General features: G+C 41.3%; 1 protein-coding gene across 1 annotated transcript; it reads left to right on the top strand.

Moving 5' to 3' along the window:
• Positions 1 to 6,916: 6,916 nt before the first annotated feature.
• Positions 6,917 to 22,527, top strand: metap2a (methionyl aminopeptidase 2a). The gene is made up of 11 exons (XM_034163165.1): positions 6,917 to 7,119; positions 18,730 to 18,825; positions 18,897 to 18,959; positions 19,138 to 19,240; positions 19,473 to 19,634; positions 19,777 to 19,958; positions 20,080 to 20,174; positions 20,248 to 20,344; positions 20,531 to 20,634; positions 21,631 to 21,746; positions 21,858 to 22,527. The coding sequence occupies exons 1-11, from the start codon at positions 6,960 to 6,962 to the stop codon at positions 22,108 to 22,110; spliced, it is 1,431 nt and encodes a 476-aa protein (XP_034019056.1). The 5' UTR covers positions 6,917 to 6,959; the 3' UTR covers positions 22,111 to 22,527.
• The last annotated feature ends 342 nt before the right edge of the window (positions 22,528 to 22,869 follow it).

The raw sequence follows: 22,869 nt of genomic DNA, 5'->3' as shown, positions 1-22,869 counted from the left end.
CAAACAAAATACAACTGACGGACTTGGAAACTAAACATTTGTCATTAATATATAAAAGAAATGACAACGGTCCCAGAACTGAACCCTGGGGCACCCCAAAAGTAATTCTTATGAATTCAGAGTTTGTCCCTCCAATATGTACACACTGATATCCAATCATGTTTCTGTAAATTTAAAAAAAAAACCTACAGTATATTGCTTATTTTCAATTACATTTGTAATCTGTTCAACAAAATCAATTACAGCTAGTGAAGTAGTGCGATTTTTTTTTCTGAAACCATATTGCTTATGCTATATATATGATGTATAGTTATGAAATCATTTAATCTCTTTACAAATACCTTTTACAATTTTGAAAATTGTGGTAATAGTGAGATTGGCCTATAATTTGAAAAGACATGTTTGTCACCAGATTTAAACTGCAGTATCACTTTAGCTCAATTCATTCAGAAAGGACATTTCCCAGTCACTAGTGACAAGTTACAGATAAACGTGAAAGGTTTAACAATACAATCAATAATATTTTGAATCAAATAACAATACAATCAATAATATTTTGAATCAAAAACATCAAAATTATTGCTTTCAGTTGATTTTTTTTTCCCTTGAGTGTATTAACAATTAATATTATTGTTTGCTGTAATCCAAAGAGCACATTTTAGACAATACAATTGAATTTGCTAAATTTTTACCCACATTTACAAAGTAATCATTAAAGTGATCTGCAATAGCTTTTTTTCCTTAACTGTATCAGTATCTGTGTAAAAAAAAAAAAAAAAAAAGGTAGGATACAGGGCCGTATATAGGAATGTGAAAGGGGGGGGTTCAAATCCTTGAGTTGGGGGTCCAGTGGGCCGCAGGGCCCCCGGTGGGGTCGAGGGGAAGCAGAAGCTTTTTGAGGATTTCGAGGGGTAAAAAGCTACATAAATTTCATTTGACACCCAAAATGTATCATTTTAGGAAATACATTTTTATATACAAATAGTCCTTGCTTGGGACTGGATCAGTTGCCATAAGAACCACCCAGGAAGAACCAAGATAACATTAATTCAAACTTTATACCTGCCTGTCAGTTGTGAATGATGCAACTGACAGGCGTGAAAAAACTCACGCATGTGCACGAAGGTTCAAGCTTGGCTGATGCAAGCGCACATGATTCAAATCCAGATAGTTTTTGCAAAAAATAAAAAGGTCAGATAGTTTTCTAACAGACCTCGTATTTAGCGGTATTAATATTCGTGTTTACATTATGAATATGTACGTATATGTACGTTATGTATTAAAATAGCGGTATTTAATTTGGCAACCTTGTTTAAATCCCACGCGAATATTTGCACCTTTACAGTATTTGCAACAGGAAGGAGAAGCTCCCTTTATTTCTCAGCTTATACATACAAACATGTTTTTACAAACCAGACAAGTGTAATTGTGTGTCTACATGGGTATTTACAAGCCTATTAATGTGTTTGATTTCATTTGATTTCATTTCAAAAGGCTGAATCCACGTAAGGCCCCGGGCCCAGACTGTGTCTCTCCTGCCACCCTGAGACACTGTGCTGATGAGCTGGTCCCAGTCTTCACGGGGATCTTCAACACCTCCCTGGAGTCATGCCATGTTCCAGTCTGTTTCAAGTCCTCAATCATAGTTCCAGTCCCCAAGAAACCACGCGTCACTGGACTTAATGACTACAGGCCTGTGGCTCTCACGTCTGTAGTCATGAAGACCTTCGAATGCCTGGTTTTATCCCACCTGAAGTCCATCACTGACCCCCTCCTGGACCCCCTGCAGTTTGCCTACAGAGCCAACAGGTCTGTAGATGACGCCATAAACCTGGCCCTGCACTCCATCCTGCAGCACCTGGACTCCCCAGGAACCTACGCTAGGATCCTGTTTGTGGACTTCAGCTCTGCATTCAACACCATCCTTCCAGCTTTGCTCCAGGACAAGCTTTCTCTGCTCCACGTGCCCGACTCCACCTGCAGGTGGATCACAGTCTTCCTGACGGACCGGAGTCAGCGTGTGAGGCTGGGAAAAAATGTCTCAAACACTCGGGTTCTCAGGACAGGATCTCCACAGGGCTGTGTCCTTTCCCCTCTGCTCTTCTCCCTGTACACTAACTGCTGCACCTCCAGCCACGACTCCGTAAAGCTCATCAAGTTTGTGGACGACACCACCCTCATCGGACTCATTTCGGATGAGGATGAGTCTGCCTACAGGAGGGAGGTGGACCAGCTGGTGACCTGGTGCAGCAGCAACAACTTGGAGCTCAATGCTCAGAAAATAGTGGAGATGATCGTGGACTTCAGGAAAGCCACAGCCCCCCGCCCTCCCCAACAGCCCCATCACCACTGTGGTCTGTCACCGCTTCCTCGGCACCACCATCACCCAGGACCTAAAGTGGGAGTCAACCATCAGCTCCCTCATCAAGAAGGCCCAGCAGAGGATGTACTTCCTGCGGCAGCTGAAGAAGGCCAAGCTGCCTGTCCAGCTGATGGTGCAGTTCTACACGGCCATCATCGAGTCCATCTTCTGCTCCTCCATCACGGTGTGGTACGCTGGGGCCACAGCCAGGGACAGACACAGACTGCAGCGCATTGTGGCCTCTGCTGAGAAGGTGATCGGCTGTAGCCTTCCATCTCTCCACGACCTACACGTCTCCAGGACTCTGGGCCGAGCAGGTCGGATCACAGCTGACCCTTCTCACCCTGCACACGGTCTGTTCAAACCACTCCCCTCGGGCAGGAGGCTACGGTCCATCCGGACCAGAACCTCCCGCCATAACAACAGTTTCTTCCCCTCTGCCGTTAGACTCATGAACTCCTCATAACTCAGTCACCTTAAGCTTAACTCTGTCACTTTATCATCTTATCACGGGTCACTTTAGACAGTGTACTTTGGTTTTTAATTGCACTCCTCCCACTGCACTGTTTTTCTGTTGCACACAGCCTTTCATATTTCATATTTCTTTTTTTTAATCTTAGATTTTATCTTATTTTGACACATATGTCATATCTTTTCTCAGCATCAAATGTTCTTAACTTTAAAACTGCTTATATAGAAATGTTTTTTTTTTCCATGCGTTTTGCAGTCCCTTAGTGATCCAGGGTTTGTCAATATTTTGCTTATTTCCAACTTTTAACACCAAAGGGCAATATTTGTCATATAAACTGGAAATAATAGAAATGCATGAGCCATACATGTATACATGTATGTATGTGTTACCGCGGAGCCACGTCACTTCCGGCGAAGTGGCCAATCCGAAGGCGAGAATTCGTACTTCCGCGACTGGCCGCCCGATGATAACAAGCAGGGGTTTTGTTTTGTCTGTAAGTTGCTTCTAACAGCCAGCTGGTGGCTCTCATTGCCTGAAACGACGACATTTATACACCACGCTGAATTGAAATGAACCATTGTACATTAAATTGACTTTATTGACGAGTCTGTCCCCTTTGAAAAGTGACCAAATTACATGTATTTGTATTGAGCTTGGCAATGTTTTCATCAGCCAAAAATGGCCACCAGAGGGCGCTTGGTGTAAAGTCCACGCCAACCCATACACTAGTGATGGTAATTTGGAAGGTTAGCCACAGGGCAGACACAGGGCAGACACAGGGCAGCCACAGGGCAGACACAGGGCAGACACAGGGCAGACACAGGGCAGCCACAGGGCAGACACAGGGCAGACACAGGGCAGACACAGGGCAGACACAGGGCAGACACAGGGCAGACATTCCTCAAAGCAGTCGCCATTAGGAAGCCTCATGAATCAATGAGTCACTGCAACACAACTGGCTGAAAATCGACACACTGCTTCGACGCGTTTGATACAGTTTGAAGGGTGACATCTGCTGGATTTCTTTGAGAATGACCTTGAGCGAGTGTCCTGACAAATGTTTGCACTGATGTGTGGTTTGTTCTTGAAAAATAATAATAAAAAAATGTCATATGTATTATTGTGTCTTTCTTAATGTAATAAATAGTCCCTCCAGATGCACACATAATGGTTCTGAAAGCCTTTATTGTAGACTATATGTAGATTTGTGTTATCATTCCTCAAACTACATTTGGATAAAATGTGACGGGAAAAGTGAGAAAGACGTGTGCTTCTGCAACTGGTGCTCATGTTACTGTAATTAGTAGAATAGAGGGGATAGGAGATGATGATTGTGCGACTTTCAACAATTTTTATTCAAAAAAAGAATAATTTCAACGGTGCTGGACTTTATAGTGCAGCAGCTAAGAGAATATTTAGAGCAAAATCATGCAAATGGTGATGCAAGCACCAAAATTGGCACAAATACTCCTTAAATATTACTCTTTTGAACAAACTGACTGGCCACTTGAATTTTCAATAGGTGGTCAGGTAGGGGTCAATTGAAGAATTACACAGGGGTCAAGATTATAAATGCTCAAATCATTTTGAAAATGACACCACGTTATTTGTCGGATCATAAAGATTCCAAAAAGGTATAGTTTGGACTATCTATGACTCAATGTTATGGAGTTATGGGGTTAAAAACAGCAAAAATGGTGACAAAGGTCACTTTCAGTTTGTACAGGGGTCAAAAGTTAAAGTTGCTCCAATTTGATGCAAATTATTAGTTAACAGGGTTTTAAAAGGGAATAGTTTGGACCATGTATCATGCTTAGTTATCATGTTACGAGGTAACATGTCACATGTCAAAGAATCCAATGGACGTTGACCTTGTTTGACCTTTACTTTGGAGACCAAACATTCAACACAATCAAAACTATTCCATCCTATTAACTCAACCAATAATTTGCATCACTTTTTACCAAAATTGAAGGACCTTTCACTTTTGACCCCTGTACAAACTGAAACTGACCTTTGTCACGATTTTTTCTGTTTTTACCCCATAACTCCATAACATTGAGTCATAGATAGTCCAAACTATACCTTTTTGGAATCTTTACGATCAGACAAATAATGTGGTGTAGCTTTCAAAATTATTTGAGCATTTTTAATTTTGACCCCTGTGTAATTCTTCAATTGACCCCTACCTGGCTGCTTATTGAAAATTCAAGTGGCCAGTCGGTTTGTTCAAAAGAGTAATATCTAAGGAGTATTTGTGTCAATTTTGGTGCTTGTATCACCATTTGCACTACTGTTTCAGTTATCTGCTGCACTATTAATCGGCTCCTCTTCTGCCTCACCACCTCTCCAGCTTTGGAGAAGACCCGCTCACAAGGCACTGATGTTGCTGCATCGACAAATATTTATTTGCCATTCTCTGCAAATTGGGATAGACTGCGACTCGTGTGGCCCAGTATTTGAGCAGGTCTTCTCCTCTGGAGGTGGGCATATGTTGGGTCAAACCTTTGTAGTAAAGCCCTGAAGTCTTCGCTCTCCACTATTTTGAACGGTTGTGCATCTTCCACAACATAGTCCACCAGTGCCTCATCCAATCAGCTCGTCTGCCTTTAATGGAAACACAGTCTGACATGCTGAGCTGTTTTTATGTTTTAATCTTAGATAAAGAATAAAATACAGCTTACATGGCCTGATTCCTGCTTCAGGAGCAACAGCCACTGATGTCTCGGGATGTTTGGACCTCAGGTGTCATTGAAGACGTTTTGTTACTGTACCTCAACTCTTGAGCACAAATCAAGCACTTGACCTTTTTGGGGCTTATTAGATCAAAGTGCTCCCAAGAGATTGATTGAGCTCTTTTTGGAACTGGCTCCTCCATGTCCCTTCCTCACCACGACTCACTCTCTCTCTCACACCTTTCACTTCAACTAAATCACAGCTCTTCAGTCACTCAGCTCAGTCTCTGATCTACCTATAATATATAGTCGAACCTATAACCTGTGTTGATGTACTGTGTGAATAAATGTTGTATATGTTGTGTTTGGTGTGTGTCTGTCTATGTTAGATCCTATGTGTATGTAGCTAACTAGACTAAATGAACTCTAAACTAGACCTAAATAGAAACTAATGCTTTCCTTGGCTCAGATTCACGTGCTAATTGGTAAAAACAGTGTCGCCGGCAATCTCCTCCTCTCACAAGCCCACGGTTTGAGCTGTGATTCAGATCTCATTTAAATACTTGGCGGGTCGTATTGACACGCCCACATTATTCAGATATTCCGCGAAGCTTGACACGTGGTGTGACGTAACGAGGTCTCGCTCGCAGTGGTCACGTGATGGGGGGCGTGCTCGAAATGCTGCTCACTGACACTTGTGGTTCAAAAAGCTCGATGCTGTGTCGAGCAGACTGACTCCAGCTTAACATCATTACCATACACAGAAGTTAGATACGCCTAAATGCCGATGACTTTCTTTAAACATAATTCCATCACTTTTACAGCCAGTTAGGTACGAATACCAGAACATTTAGACAATGAAAATCCCTTTGAGTTTGTTTCAATCAATTAGAAACAAAAAAATCAGATAATGTGATTTTTTTTTCCAAAAGCGATTTTTCTTTAAGATTTTGATTTGATCCTCATAAGCAGTTTTCAAAACTTCACCTGCTTCATTTAACCAATTCAATAAATAAATTTGCTCAAACTGTAAATATAATCAAAGTGCGTTGTAGGGAGAAATGTAAAAATTAACGAACATATAAATGTTTATGGTTCTAGCTATATGTGATATTTTAATTAAATTTAAAAATATATATATGTATAAACGCTTTCGCTGCAGCAACTGACTCAGCATGTTTTACCTTTTGTTGCCTTCATGTGTCACGCATAAACTGATTTTCAACAACAGCTGTTCAGGGTGATCATCTAAGAAGCGGCTGTGTTAGATACAGTCGCCTCTTTTAGTTTCATACCCGTTATTGTGTAAGACTGAACAAAAAATGAGGTTGTTCGTTCGGGGCGAATAAACAAATCTGGCTTCTTCGAATTTTCCGTAGAGCTACTGAACGCAGCAATACAAACACAATTCCCAGAGTCCTTTGCGCTTCCTTTTCCAGCATCGCCTAAGATGATGGCGGCCGTGGTTGCGGATCCGACAGCGGATCCGAAGCAGACTCAGGAGCGAGAGCTGAACGGAGAGGCGGAGTACCGAGAAGAGGCAGAACCTTTGGAGGAGGCAGCCAAAAAGAAGAAGAAAAAGAAAAAGAAGAACAAGACTGCGAGTGCAGGTACAGCTGTCCGAGCTCGTTTCTGGCTAGCATGCTAGCGCGGCTAATGTTAGTCGCGTCTACGCGACGCAGTGAGCTGCGAGGAAACCGGAAATACACCGTCAAAATAAAAGCACGGTGTTCTGGAACCAAACGGGCTTAAGATGCGAGATTTACTCTTAACTCTACGCCAAAGTTCTGTTGATTGATTTTTGTTAAGTAAAATAATGCACAAGATACAGATACAATGCGCATTAAAATACACGGATAACACAAGAAAGTGAAAAACACATTTCCATTCATTGTGGTCCTGATAGAATCAAATGACAAAATATAGCTAAACATGGAGATAAAATAAACTTCATAATACTGACAATAATAATAACAACTAGGACTGCAAGCAGTCATATACGGGCCCTCGTTCCGCGCGACCGCCTACCCAGGGCAGTATGTTCTCTTGTGACCAGATGTGGGCATGTGCGTACAGGGGCAACCACTCATCCCACAGTTCAAATTTCAAGCAAATCACACAATGCATGAAGGAGTTATGACATGTTGATGGTTCACCCACTAGGGGGCGCTCAGTGTGTAAACAGAGGGGCCAGGTGTGTTGAGGAGCCAACCGTCATCATACATGTGAAGTTTCAAGTCAATCAGGCAAAGCATGAAGGAGTTATCATGACTTGATGTTCCACGGCGAAGGGTCAAAATGGCGGCACCACAGCAGCCACACCCTTCAACATAGAGAAAAGCTTTCGATAACTTTTGGTTAGTATTTTCTCTGGATGCTGTTAAATAAATTTGAAGTGCATTGGACAAAATCCCTGGGAGGAGTTTGTTCAAATACAATTGCCATGATTTCCATCATGGCAAAATGACAAGAAAATTCAAAATAGCCAACTTCCTGTTTGGAGTAGACCCATGGTGCAAGAGACTTTTGTACATCTATGCAAGTCACACATGTACCAATTTTCATCTCCCTACTCCAAAAAAAAAACCCGTATGTGGAGGGGTTTTTGAAAGTTTGAAGGGGGCGCTATTGAGGCATTTTGCCCCGGCCATGAGTGACGCCCCTATGAATTGTAAGAGGGGGCGAAGGGGCGATATTCGGTACGCCACCACACAGAAGCCGTTACTCGTAAGTTGACGGCGATCATCGCCTATGTTCACCAACTTGTTCTGCATGTTTTAGAAGTGGAAGGAAGTTGATGGTGTTAAGTATGTGACATCAGTACCTGTTTAAGTATAATGTTCCATGGCAAAGGGTCAAAATGGTGGTGCCATAGCGGCCACACCCTTCGACATAAAAAAAAAGCTTTCGATAACTTTTGGTCAGTATTGTCTCTGGGTGATGTGGAAGAAATTTGAAGTGCATTGGACAAAATCCCTAGGAGGAGTTCGTTCAAATACAACATGTGGAAATCACGCCAAAATGAGAAGAAAATTCAAAATGGCCGACTTCCTGTTTGGAGTAGACCCATGGTGCAAGAGACTTTTGTACATCTATGCAAGTCACACATGTACCAATTTTCATCTCCCTACTCCAAAAAAAAAACCCTATGGGGAGGGGTTTTTGAAAGTTTCAAGGGGTCGCTATTGAGGCATTTTGCCCCGCCCATGGGCGACGCCCCTATTAATTGTAAGAGGTTATCGTGCTTGACCTGTGTATCAATTTTCATGATGATGTGACAAAATTAAAGCCATCAAAAGGAAGAACGTAATTTCATGGCTAATGGGCAATATTCGGCACGCCGCCACACGGACGCCGTTACTCGTAACTTCACAGCGTTCATCGCCTACATTCACCAATTTGTTCTGCATGTTTTAGAAGTGGAATGAAGTTGATTGGGTTAATAAGTATGTGACATCAGGACCTCTTAAAGTACAAATAGGACATTTCCCGCCACCACCGGGGGGCGTTATGGCGCAGGTGGGAACTTAAGATATGTAGACATTCAGGGCGGACGTTGCCTACTCGGGCCCTAATAAACAGCGCAATTACAATAGGGTCCTCGTAGGACGTTGCCTACTCAGGCCCTAATAATTGGATGCTACATTAAAAAGTACATAAAATTACAACATAGTAAGTCCTTTCAAGCTGCTTCCTTGTTTTCACTTGGGGTCACCAAAGTGGATCTGTATGTTGATTTGGCACAAGTTTCACACCGGATACCCTTCCTGACACAACTGCACATTACATGGAGAAATGTGGCAGGGGTGGGGTTTGAACCAGGAACCTTCTGTACTGAAACCAAGTGCACTAGTCACTTGGCTGCCAGCCCTGCTTACATGAAATTTAAAGCATTTAGTGATTGGTGATAAAACTGATCAAATAAAAAATTGTTAGTACTGTGTTTAAAAGTAGTTTTGGATTCAATTGACCGAACATGACAAGGTCACTCATGTATGTATGAATAAGGAATGTCTGAAAGCCTTTACAGGGGGAATAAACAGGGACAAGGGTCCAGTGCGGGTGTTTGGGAGGGGGGGTTATTAACACTAAAGACATTAAAGACTGAGTTATTGTAATAATGCTATGAATTAAGTTTTTATTAAGTTATTTATTTTGTTTTAGTTGTTTGACATGGAGCTCCACCAGCAACCAATTCTGCCTGAATTCAGCGTGCCCCTATATGGGTTCTAGGGAAAGCACTTGGAAGAAAATGAATCATTTGATTCTGAGTTGTTTGAAGATGATTCTTGTATGGCTTGGTAAGGCCAGAGTACCAGGAGCTGCTGGCATAGTCGAAATGACATTGAATCAAAGCTGACATAAGACATTTCTTTTGAATAATTTTCAGTGGTGGTTATGAAATAAATGAAATCGAGCCTGATATGTATGTCTGTTTTTTCTGTATCTTCTCTGTTGTCAGATTAATTAACAGATTAATCAGTATCAGATTAGTCACAACTTGGTGTCTGACAAACTCTCACACAGGAGCATCGTCCTGCGTGACAGAAGGAAGCTGTTGAGTGAATATTACTGGCTCTTCATTAGGGATGGGTATTGATCAGTGGTAGGCACAATTCCACTAATTCGCTAACCGCTAATTATTGAAGATAATGTTTTCTTTATCGGATTAGCTTTTCAGACAACTTTGAAAACCATTATCGGACTAATTATCCCCCGATAAGTTTTGGTCTGATAATTTTTAGACCACTAACGTATTTTTGCAGATGTGGTAAACAAAGCTGAAGAGTTACAAACATTTCTGAAATCTAAAATCAGGTGAGTAACTACCTGTTAAATGTTTTGTAGTAGATGCACAGTTCTATCCTCCATAAACAGAGGAGAGCTGGTTCTAGAAGAAACCGCTCTGTCCTCTACAGGCAAAGGAGAACTGGTCACACACAAAAAACTCATTTCTTTTAACCCCATACTGATACGCTGGCAATATCACCCAAGTCATCCAGAGGCATACAGTTTTAACTTATGGTTAAAATTTTAACCTAACTAATTTCGGACAAGTTATTTAAATTAACGTCACGTCTGAAGTTTTATAAAGTGAAAATATCAGATATATGTTTTAGTTTTAAAGTAATGCACTAATTTTGAAGGTTTTAGTGTGGACATGCTCTGCCCAGCAGTGCATTATGGGTGATGTCAGTACATTCACGACAGAAAAAAATGCATTTGAGACGCTCTGATCAGGCTTCACACGGACAACAGCATTAAACTCTTTGTATATTGTGCCTAAAACTCTCATGAATATATTCTCTGGGTTTATAGACATTGTTATTGTTTGTTTTATGAGGTCTATTAGATAATAAACCGACCCTTTTTATTATTTTTTTAACTATATGGATTTGAATGACGTGCGATTACACCAATCATGCTTGAACCCTCGTGCGCATGCGTGAGTTTTTTCGTCGGTGACGTCATTTCCCTGTGGGCAGGCCTTGAGTGAGATGTGGTCCCGCCCTCTTGGCTGAATTCCTTTGTTTCACACACTGCTCGAGACGGCGCGCGTTGCTTTATCAAAAAATTTTCTGGACCTGTGAGGAATATCTGAGTGGACACTATTTGAGAAATTAAGCTGGTTTTCGGTGAAAAGTTTAACGGCTGATGAGAGATTATGGGGTGTTTCTGTAAGTGTAACGACTTCCCACGGAGTGGGACGTCGTGCAGCGCTTCCAGGCGCCGTCGTCGGCCTGTTTTGACCTGAAAACATCCTAATTTAAGGCTTAATTCACCCAGGACGTCGTGAGAGAACAGAGAAGATTCAGAAGAGGCCGGCATGAGGACTTTATGCGGACATTCCACTGTTTAAGGACATTTTGTAATGAAAGACGTGCGCGCAAATTCGCCGAGTCATTTCCGTGACGATTCGGCGAATCTGTGTGCGCCGCGACAGGAAAAACACCTCCGTGTTGAAAACCATTTGTAAAATTCAGGCGGCTTTCAACAAGTGAGTAACTGAGAAATTGTTTAACAGCTTGGGCATGTTCCAACTTGCCCGTTAAGGTTTCCAACGGAGGTGTTTTTCCTGTCGCGACCCCCCGCGGTCAGGTCCGGCCCGACATGCGACTCTGCCCGCACGTTCTTTCATTACAAAATGTCCGTTAACAATGGAATGTCCGAATAAACTCCTCATGCCGACTTCTTCTGAAAGTTCTCTGTTCTCTGACGACTTCCTGGGTCAACAGAGCCTGAAATGTGGAAGTTTTCAACTTGAAACGGCGAGACGTTGCCGCCTCGAAGCGCAGATCGCCATCAGGCGCCGTGGGCCGTCCTGACGGCGACACTACCAGACCAAAATCTCTCATCAGCCGTTAAAATTTTTACCGAAAACCAGCTGAATTTATCAAATGGTGTCCACTCAGTTGTGCCTTACAGTTTTGAAAAAATTTTGATCAAACAAAGCAGCAGTCTCTGAGCCATTCCTAAACAATGAAAAAATCGAAGAGAGGGTGGGCAACTCCTCACTCAAAGACTGCCCACAGGCGAATGACGTAACCGACAGGCGTGAAAAAACTCTCGCATGCCCACGACAGTTCAAGCATGTCTGATGTAATCACACGTGATTCAAATCCATATGGTTTTTGAAAAAAATAATAAGGTCGGATACTTTTCTAATAGACCTCGTATGTAAAAATGCCAGAAGGAGCTCATGTTGCTTCTCCGTTATTTTTAATTGGAATCATTGCAATCGATTCCTGTTTGCTATTTAGTCTGTCGTTTTTGTTCCAGAGTAATATATATAAGATGTCTGAAATTCAGTTTGTGTTTATTAAATTCCACGCATCTTAAATGTAGCAGACACAGATTATCTGGAATTTTATTTTGGCAAGTTTTCGCGGTCTGTCCCACCATCTACTGGCCAGTAGTGTTCATGGCAGTATTTGCCCTAAAGCTGGGCAGACACTGTACGATATTTTCAATCGTTGTACTCGGCTCCAGCTCAAACTACGACAAAACCGCACGGTGTAAAAGTTCAGAGTACACGATTTATGTTCTCACACTATACGACCCGATGCTCTGATGTGATCTGATTGCTCACATTGTAGGTTCAAAAAGCACACGTCGGACTTGTTTCCAGAAGCAAAATGTAAACAGAAGCTTTTTTTTTTTTTCTTCAAACTTTATTTACATTTCTTATTTTTACAATGGGTGTGATGGCTCCATCAGCCACAAGCCACTGCCCGGTGCCAACAAGCAGTGGAAACCCACCTTGCCAGCGATCCACAAAGGGGCGGCGTTCTTGCAAGGTTTGCAAGAGGTCAACCTGCTGGATGTGCAAACTTTGTAAAATTGGCCTCTATCTTCAGCCAGACAGAAACTGTTACAAACAGTACCACACTGACTGATGGAGTTTAGATCTAATTTTGATTCTTGGTTATATATTTGTATATAGTTTGACACTTTATTGTTTTATTCATATTGTATAATTTTGCACAAAATGAGTGATCAAATGAGTGATTTATTGCACATTTTAATAATACAGATAATAATTGATATATTTATATATTGTTTTGCACTTTGTTGTTATTCATATTGTTTGGTTCTGCACTTTAAAATTGGTTACTTTTTACATATTTTCACCTTGTAAAATGTTTACTTTTGCACTGTTTCTGAGTTCTAGACACACAAAATTAATTATTTTGATTGTAAACACTTACAGCTTCCTGTTAAAAATGTGAAATCCAAATTTCCTTTACATAACAATCATTTTTCACAAAAAAAATCAAGTTCGTTTTTGTGTTTTTTCTCATTTTAAATGCTAAAACTTACAAATAATGTGTATAAATAGTTAATCAGGTGTAATATAATTGAAATTCAGGTACTCTTGGAAAAGGGTACCAAAGCACACAAACATAGAACATTATTTCTTAATTTTATTGCTATAATAAAAAATTATAACCAATCATCCATTTATCAGTAGGTAAAGGGTTAAATGCAGCTTGTTACTCAACTAAACGTTGCAGGACGCGCGATTAAGCTGAAACTCGGCGTGATCCAAAAAATACTCACACAGTGTAAGCCCAGCTTAAGTAATGAGCGTCTGGGCACCAGTAGATCATGGCAGTGTTCTATTTATTTTTGACACCGGTTATATCAGATTTTAAAAAAGCACATTTATCTGTAAACACCAACACACGACACACCTCACATTAACGTGTTGGTTTACATAGAATGAATGAGTCAACCAATCAGTGTTAGCAGAGGCAGATTTTACCCATAATCCCTTTGGCATCTGTCTGTTTGTTACAAAACTTCAGATTTAGTGCATTGTTCAACATTAAAAGATATGTTATATTTTAACTTTGTACAAATGACAGAATTGACATTAATGGCGTTATCCTATCAGTATTAATTTTTATTTATAAACCAAACCATAAGTCCGTACTGCTTTATTTTCCAAGACCTCTGCCTCACGGCAACACTGTTGAGTAGAGAGTTGTGCTTCACTGCTCCTCTCAGCTGCTTGACTGCTGTAAGATATGTAATAAACAGGAGCTTCCAGCAGGGGGCAGGACGCTCAAAGACAAAGTGCTGATGCATTGTTTGGGTCTGTAGTTGCCTTTGATGTTACCAGAAGCGATCGTGGTGTTAAAACTCAAAATCAGCTTGTTAGTAGTTGCAAGTGTACCGGAGACAAAACTGGAATTTATCGGTTATCTGTAGCTTCCGATAAATTTTTGGGTGGTTTATCAGTTTAGCTTTATAAAAGATAACTTTTTCAAATTGGCCACTGGATCCTTGATCTGTGGACATAAATAAAAATAAATAAAATCTGTAGTTTTTGTCAAAAGCATTTACTTTCAGACATTTTGGCATGAATTCCTCTCCGTACCTCTGAGCTGAGCTCAGCCGGCTGCTGCACGTCAGCGCAGGATGTCCGTCTCATTTTGGGAGGACAAAAAAAGACGTTTTGTTCGATTGCAGTATGTTTGTATTCCAACATTTGGAAAGAGGTGTCATTTGACTTAACGGTGTTTCACTTTGAATTTATTAATTCCGACTGGACTCTATCATTCTAACTTGACTCGGCAGAGAGCCGCGCAGTGTTTGGAGCTGTGTGAACAGAACGGAGGATGATTCTCGTTTCTTTCTCCCAACAAGACAGGAGTCCCAGTTAGTGACTTTAATCCTCACAAAAGTGACTCATGATTGACATATTCAGGGATGAAAGTGGTGAAAAACAACAAAAAAAAAAAAGCTGAAACCCAAAATTACCCCCAACACCACCTGCACGAAAAAGTTTGAATTCTAGAAGCTCTGAAATGCAATCTGGGACTATTCCAGACAATAAACTGCAGTGAGTGCAGCATCCATTTAGTGAGGAAAAAAAAACAACTTTTCTTATTCAAATTCATTCCAGTAGTATTCTGCTCTTACTAGGATGCAGCAGTTTTCTAGTCTAGTTTTTCTGGAGGAAATCCCTGAAGAAATTAACAAACTGAAAATATGGTTTGACCGAAACAAACTGTCATTAAACTTAAATAAAACAGGGATGAAATGGAGGTGTGAGAGTCACTAGGTGTTCACAGGAAACACTTATTTATTTCTGTATGTATTTATGTATTTATTTATTTATGTTCATTGTTAGTTGGTTTTATCTTTTCTGTTTTGTTTTATCAGGTTCCTTTTGTCTTTTTCTATAAAATTGTATTGTAGCATTATTAATTATTGCTATTATTGTTGTTGCTGCTATTATTATTAATAATAATAATATATAAATAAAAATAAGAATATTACAATTTGTAATACATTTGACTCTTTTGACAACAAATGGTGACCCATTAATTATTACAACCCCTGGCAATAATTATGGAATCACCGGCCTCGGAGGATGTTCATTCAGTTGTTTAATTTTGTAGAAAAAAAGCAGATCACAGACATGACACAAAACTAAAGTCATTTCAAATGGCAACTTTCTGGCCTTAAGAAACACTATAAGAAATCAGGAAAAAAAACTTGTGGCAGTCAGTAACAATTACTTTTTTAGACCAAGCAGAGGGAAAAAAATATGGAATCACTCAATTCTGAGGAATAAATTATGGAATCACCCTGTAAAGTTTCATCCCCAAAACTAACACCTGCATCAAATCAGATCTGCTCGTTAGTCTGCATCTAAAAAGGAGTGATCACACCTTGGAGAGCTGTTGCACCAAGTGGACTGACATGAATCATGGCTCCAACACGAGAGATGTGAATTGAAACAAAGGAGAGGATTATCAAACTTTTAAAAGAGGGTAAATCATCACGCAATGTTGCAAAAGATGTTGGTTGTTCACAGTCAGCTGTGTCTAAACTCTGGACCAAATACAAACATGGGAAGGTTGTTAAAGGCAAACATACTGGTAGACCAAGGAACACATCAAAACGTCAAGACAGAAAACCTAAAGCAGTATGTCTGAAAAATAAAAAATGCACAACAAAACAAATGAGGAAGGAATGGGAGGAAACTGGAGTCAACGTCTGTGACCGAACTGTAAGAAACCGCCTGAAGGAAATGGGATTTACATACAGAAAAGCTAAACAAAAGCCATCATTAACACCTAAACAGAAAAAAACAAGGTTACAATGGGCTAAGGAAAAGCAGTCGTGGACTGTGGATGACTGGATGAAAGTCATATTCAGTGATGAATCTCGACTCTGCATTGGACAAGGTGATGATGCTGGAACTTTTGTTTGGTGCCGTTCCAATGAGATTTATAAAGATGACTGAAGAGAACGTAAATTTCCACAGTCATTGATGATATGGGGCTGCATGTCAGGTAAAGGCACTGGGGAGATGGCTGTCATTACATCATCAATAGATGCACAAGTTTACGTTGATATTTTGGACACTTTTCTTATCCCATCAATTGAAAGGATGTTTGGGGATGATGAAATCATTTTTCAAGATGATAATGCATCTTGCCATAGAGCAAAACTGTGAAAACATTCCTTGCAAAAAGACACATAGGGTCAATGTCATGGCCTGCAAATAGTCCGGATCTTAATCCAATTGAAAATCTTTGGTGGAAGTTGAAGAAAATGGTCCATGACAGGCTCCAACCTGCAAAGCTGATCTGGCAACAGCAATCAGAAAGTTGGAGCCAGATTGATGAAGAGTACTGTTTGTCACTCATTAAGTCCATGCCTCAGAGACTGCAAGCTGTTAGAAAAGCCAGAGGTGGTGCAACAAAATACTAGTGATGTGTTGGAGCGTTCTTTTGTTTTTCATGATTCCATCATTTATTCCTCAGAATTGAGTGAGTCCATATTTTTTTCCCTCTGCTTGGTCTAAAAAAGTAACCGTTACTGACTGCCACAGTTATTTTTCCTGATTTCTTATAGTGTTTCTTAAAGCCAGAAAGTTTCCATTTGAAATGACTTTAGTTTTGTGTCATGTCTGTGATCTGCTTTTTTTTCTACAAAATTAAACAACTGAATGAACATCCTCCGAGACCGGTGATTCCATCATTTTTGCCAGGGGTTGTATACAGAAAACAAATGAACACAAACATGCTGAGATGTGAACGGCTTAATGCTAACTTTAACATTGAAAACGCCATAGACATGCTAACACGTTAGCATCGGTCCCGTTTTTAAGTTATAAAATACATCTATCAACTGTTTCTGAAGACCATAACAGGTCGGTTCAACATAAAAAAGGTAAATATTACTCAGACATATGCTCTTTGGGGTTTTAGCGGGGAAAATTAAGATAAAGCGAAATAAAACAGAGAACCAGCGAATCAGATCGAAGCACTGCTTAATTGATTCAAGGTCAAAGCAAAGCCACGCTGCAAAAACAGTTGATTACAAACCCGCTGCAGGGTTTGTAATCAATGTAGAGAAATTATCATTTTCCTGACAAACAACCCCAAAAACAACGGCCACTCCAAAGGACGGATAAGAGAATCGTTAAGCAAAAAGGCTATTGATGTCGGAGAATCTAATCATTTCTTAATGATACCCGCAAAGAACCAGTTCCCAATACCCATCCCTACTCTTCATTAGCAACAGGAGGCAGTAATATTCACAGTTATGTATTGCCTAAATAGACCCTAGTCATTTGATTGGTGGTTGTATGTCATGTGGCATTGATCATTTATCCTGTTACATTGAAAAATACTTTACTGTATGATTTGCCATTTTTCATGCATTTTGGCTCAATTTACCCTTTCTTTATGCTTCCATATGTTTTGCTTCACTGAATGACTCCACTTCCTTGTCACTTGCTCCAAGGAAGCTGTCTATAGCATGTGGACTTTGCCTTGACTATGGCCTATTTAGGCCTCATATAATACAAATAATGAATGTTTCCCCATAGCCCAAATAACCTAGATCTTCCAGAGATAGACAAACTGAAAGAATAACTGAAACAAGAAATGCTGGTTGATTATGAAAAGGAGTAAATAAACAAAAAGTCTTGTTCTCCCCGTCAGAGAATCGAACCCCGATCTCCCGCATGCGAGGTGAGGATACTTACCACTATACTAATGAGGAGTCAGCAACAAGCACAGAGTCACAGAACTTCAAGTTCAGCGGCTGCCGTAGGAACAGGCCCAGTCACTTTGAACAAGAAAGCCTTTATTTCCTGTGTGCTGAAATTCACCTGCATTTCTCAATGTAAACATCAAGCTTATCTGTTATCTCCAGAATTTTGTTGTGGTTCGAGCCCACTGCCAGACCGCACTGGTAAATTCAAGTTTCTTTCTTCAGCTCAGTACAACGTGGGTTTGAGAGAGGATTGTTACCCATGATTCATTTTACTGTGTCGACCAAACGTGACACCGATGAAATCAACTTGAGCGTGACACTTATTGTGAAAGTTATCCCGGAAACAATGTTGTGTAAGATGTCTCACTTGGCATCACTTAAGACGTCACTTTGAGTAACAGCGTCTGATGTGCATAGAAACATATTTCAAGCTTTTCACTGGAGTATTTCCAAACTAATTTATTTAATTTTTTTAAATTGTAATGTATTATTGGCATGTGACACCCCCCCCCTGTCCAGAGTAAACACTCAGTACTGCGCTCTGTTGGACCCCTCCCTTCCAGTTTTGCCACTGTTTTGAAGTCACTTCCTGAGCCCAGTTTGCGTTGCTGTTGATGCAGCATGTTTGAGCTCCAGCTCACTAATTTGCTTATCAGATTCTGAGTTTGTTGTTTGTCTCCGGTTTATGTGTGCAGGTGATGAGCTGGAGGCGGACGGAGTGCCTGAAGTGGCCAAACAGCTGCAGAAGCAGACTATAGAGGACAAAGAGAAGGAAGATGATGCAGAAGAAGGTAATGATCAGCACATGATCAAATCAGTGTTTCAAATACTCTGAATAACAACCAGATCTGTCCTTACACAGATGGAGACGATGGGGAAAACTCTGCAGGGAAAAGGAAGAAGAAGAAAAAAAAGAAAAAGGGGCGTAAGTTCCACCAAAACTTTAGTTCTACTTTGGAGAAAAAAAGGCTTTCAACAATTGTAAGCCAGAGCTGCTTCATTAATTTGAGTAAATAGTTATTTTCTCTGCACACATTCTGGTCAATTACTGTCACTTTAACATGTGAATGAGTCAAATTTTGTTTACTTCTCTTCCCCAAAAGCCAAAAGTCAGACTGACCCTCCGTCTGTGCCCATCTCTGAGTTATACCCAAGTGGAGTGTTTCCCATTGGACAGGAGTGTGAATATCCAGTGTTACAGGATGGGTGAGCAACACACACAGTGACTGCTGCAACTAACAACTATTTAGAGTTGCATAAAAAAGTGCCAAAATGTCATCACTGAGAAAGGATTTTTTTAAATTTGTTATTACCAAAGTGCAGCTCGTTTTGAAGTCGGAAGGGTTTATAATTGGTAACACCCCCCCCCCCCCCCCCCTCTCTGAAGGACTCTGTAACTCCTGCTGTGTGTAAGTAAAGTTTGCTGGCTTGCTCGCAGTCGCAGTGCGGCGTGGCGAATGACCAGTGAGGAGAAGCGGGTGCTGGATAAAGCAAACGAGGAGGTGTGGAACGACTTCAGACAGGCAGCTGAGGCACACCGACAGGTCCGGCAGCACGTCTGCAGCTTCCTCAAACCCGGCATGACCATGATTGAAATCTGGTGAGGCTGCCGTCCTCTAACGAACTTCAGTGTGCCAGTATGTCTTAAAACTTCGCCTATGATTAACATGTCATCAAATAGAGCACCAGGGAGCTGCACTGTGGCGAACTCTTTATTTATTCCACGTTTGTCTTCTGTGCAGTGAGCGGCTGGAGACCTGTTCACGGAAACTGATCAAGGAGAACGGGCTGAACGCCGGCTTAGCCTTCCCCACAGGCTGCTCCCTCAACCACTGTGCCGCCCACTACACGCCCAACGCCGGAGACCCCACCGTCCTGCAGTACGACGACGTCTGCAAGATCGACTTCGGCACGCACATCAACGGTACAACTTGTCTCTCTCACACACACACACACACCTTCACAGTTTTACATGAAGTAACTTTTTTAGTGTCACTTCTGTGTGCGTTAATTAAAAAAAAAAAAAAGTGGTTTTGTGTTTGCAGGGCGAATCATTGACTGTGCCTTCAGTGTCACGTTTAACCCAAAGTTTGACAAACTGCTGGAGGCCGTTAGAGACGCCACCAACACCGGAATCAAAGTACATCTCTCACACACACACCCGTCACTGTGTGATTCCTCTGTTAGTTACCTGAAGGCTTTTCTCTGTGCAGAACGCTGGAATCGATGTGCGTCTTTGTGATGTCGGCGAGGCCATTCAGGAAGTGATGGAGTCCTACGAGGTAGAACTCGATGGCAAAACGTACCAAGGTGTGTTTGCAGCTGCTGAACTACAACAGCTGGTGTACTACGATGAAGCGAAAACTGTCAAATTTATATTAAAAAGTGTTGCAATTTCTCAAAATGAGGTCTTATTTTGTTCCAACCAAAAATTAAAAACCCAAATATATTGTCTCAAGTAATGTAAAACAGAGAGTAGACTTGTTTTTGTTGCAGTGAAGCCGATCCGAAACCTGAACGGTCACTCGATTGGTCAGTACAGAATACACGCTGGTAAGACGGTGCCCATCGTTAAAGGAGGAGAAGCAACAAAAATGGAGGTGAGTTAAGTACAAGTACAGGACCTCTGCTCACTGATCATTCAGTTTACAGATTATTTTGACAATCAAATCATAATCAGCCCAAAGTCTCCAACCGAGGAACAGGCTCTTTTTAGAAACCCACAAGAAACGTTATTATTCCAGTTTCTGCACTCACCTTGTTGGAAATGTTGATTGTTGTAAAAGAAAGAATGACATTTACATGATTTTTTTTTTTTTTTTTGACAGAGTTAAACATTTAACTGTTACAGCTATTTTTTTGACAGCCAGTTTGTCAAATTTCCATCAAGTAATTTTTTTGTAGCAGGTTGAATGAAGCACTTTATCCTCAGTGTAGAACATTTTAATTTAGCAAATTTCAATCATTTTTTTTTTGGTAAATAGACTGCATTTATATAGCGCTTTTCCATCTGCATCAGACGCTCAAAGTGCTTTACAATAATGCCCCACATTCACCCTGATGTCAGGGTGCTGCTATACAAGGCGCCCAGTACACCGGGAGCAACAAGGGTATTAAGGACCTTGCCCAAGGGTCCTTAGTGCCTTTTTCCAGTCAGGTTGGACTGGATCCTCTGGTCTCAAGCCCAATGCTTAACCACCAGACCATCACCTCCACTGAGAGCTCAACTGCCTGCAGAGATCAGACAGGCCCCAGCGTTTATGTTGAGCTGCCAGAGGTCGAGCACAAACCGCGCGCTCACGGCTGACCTCTGCAGACATTTTTTGCTGTTTGTTTAGAAGATGGAACATCAGGTTCAATATTTGAAGCTGTTTAGACCAGTTTTTATCTGTTTAAACCAGATTCAAGTGTCTGAAGTAGTTTTAAGTTGTTTAATAAAATGTGAAATTTTGCTTTAACCCAGTTTATTAAGATTTGAAGTTGTTTAAACTAGTTTATAAAAATGGCAAAAAAAACAACAAAAAACCATTCAGATCTTTCTGTGCAGCCAAAGTCTACGAGTCTGTTTCAGGCCTACTTGATTTTTTGCATTGCAGGAGGGAGAAGTTTACGCCATTGAGACGTTTGGCAGCACGGGGAAAGGCGTGGTCCACGACGACATGGAGTGCTCACACTACATGAAAAACTTTGACGTTGGCCACGTCCCCATCAGGTGAGCACGCCGGCCGGCACACAGACGCCGTTTTGCGTTCCGTGAACCTGATGCGAGTCTGCAGGACACACGTTCTCTTGGCAGGATCTGATTTCCTTCCGTTGTCTGCAGGCTGCCCCGGGCCAAGCACCTGTTGAACGTCATCAATGAGAACTTTGGTACACTGGCTTTCTGCCGCCGCTGGCTGGACCGCCTGGGCGAGACCAAGTACCTGATGGCCCTGAAGAACCTGTGTGACCTGGGCATTGTGGACCCCTACCCTCCACTCTGCGACACAAAGGGCTGCTACACTGCTCAGTTTGAACACACCATCCTGCTCAGGCCAACCTGTAAGGAGGTGGTGAGCCGGGGAGACGACTACTGACACCTCACTCCGCTCCCTGTCCCCGTTAACCAGAATCAGCTGCCGAAAGCCGGCCTGAAAGTGAAGAGAGGGAGGAAGCACAGAGGTATTCTAAGCACACACTCTGTGTCCCTCTGTTGTTTGAAATGTTAAAAAGTTAACTGTTAAACAGTTTGACCCCAATATTTATGCTGAGCCGCCACAGATCGAGCACAAAGCACATACTCGCGGCTGATCTCTGCAGACATTCAAGCTCTCGGTGCTGTAGAAATAGCGCTATCTTCAGACAGACGTATCTGCAGCTGTATGTTTGGTTTCTGTTGCTACACAGGAGGGAGTTGCGCACTCGGACCCCAAGCATCACTTTTGATATTGTAAAATATATTTGGAATGGCTGCTGCTGTTTGTGCTCAATTAAAGGCTTCATTTTGAACTCCCTACAATGTTTTTTTTTTTTTCTTTAAAGAGATTAAAATGCTTTTGCTCACGGCTGGCTCTGCTACCTCAGATGTTTCTGTGATGATCAAGGTTGCTTTTTCAGTCTCAAGTAAACTGCTTTGGGAATTGAACATATGCCCACCAGAGTGAGGTTTCAGAACCAGTTTGTCCCACTGAAATCACTAGTCAAATTGTTTAAAAATAACTTTTTAAATTTAAGATGCAGATATCTTCACCCAGGTAAGATTAAATAAGCTGTAAGAAAATCAGAAGTGCATGAAATAGTTTTGAGCAGATTTTGAACATGTTCAGAACACCATAGTGCCTGGAAAGCATAAAAAA

This window comes from Thalassophryne amazonica, chromosome 22, assembly GCF_902500255.1.
Source record: "Thalassophryne amazonica chromosome 22, fThaAma1.1, whole genome shotgun sequence".
NCBI lineage: Eukaryota > Metazoa > Chordata > Actinopteri > Batrachoidiformes > Batrachoididae > Thalassophryne > Thalassophryne amazonica.
Note: the sequence above shows the minus strand (reverse complement) of the source record. Positions and strands in the feature narration are given on the sequence as shown.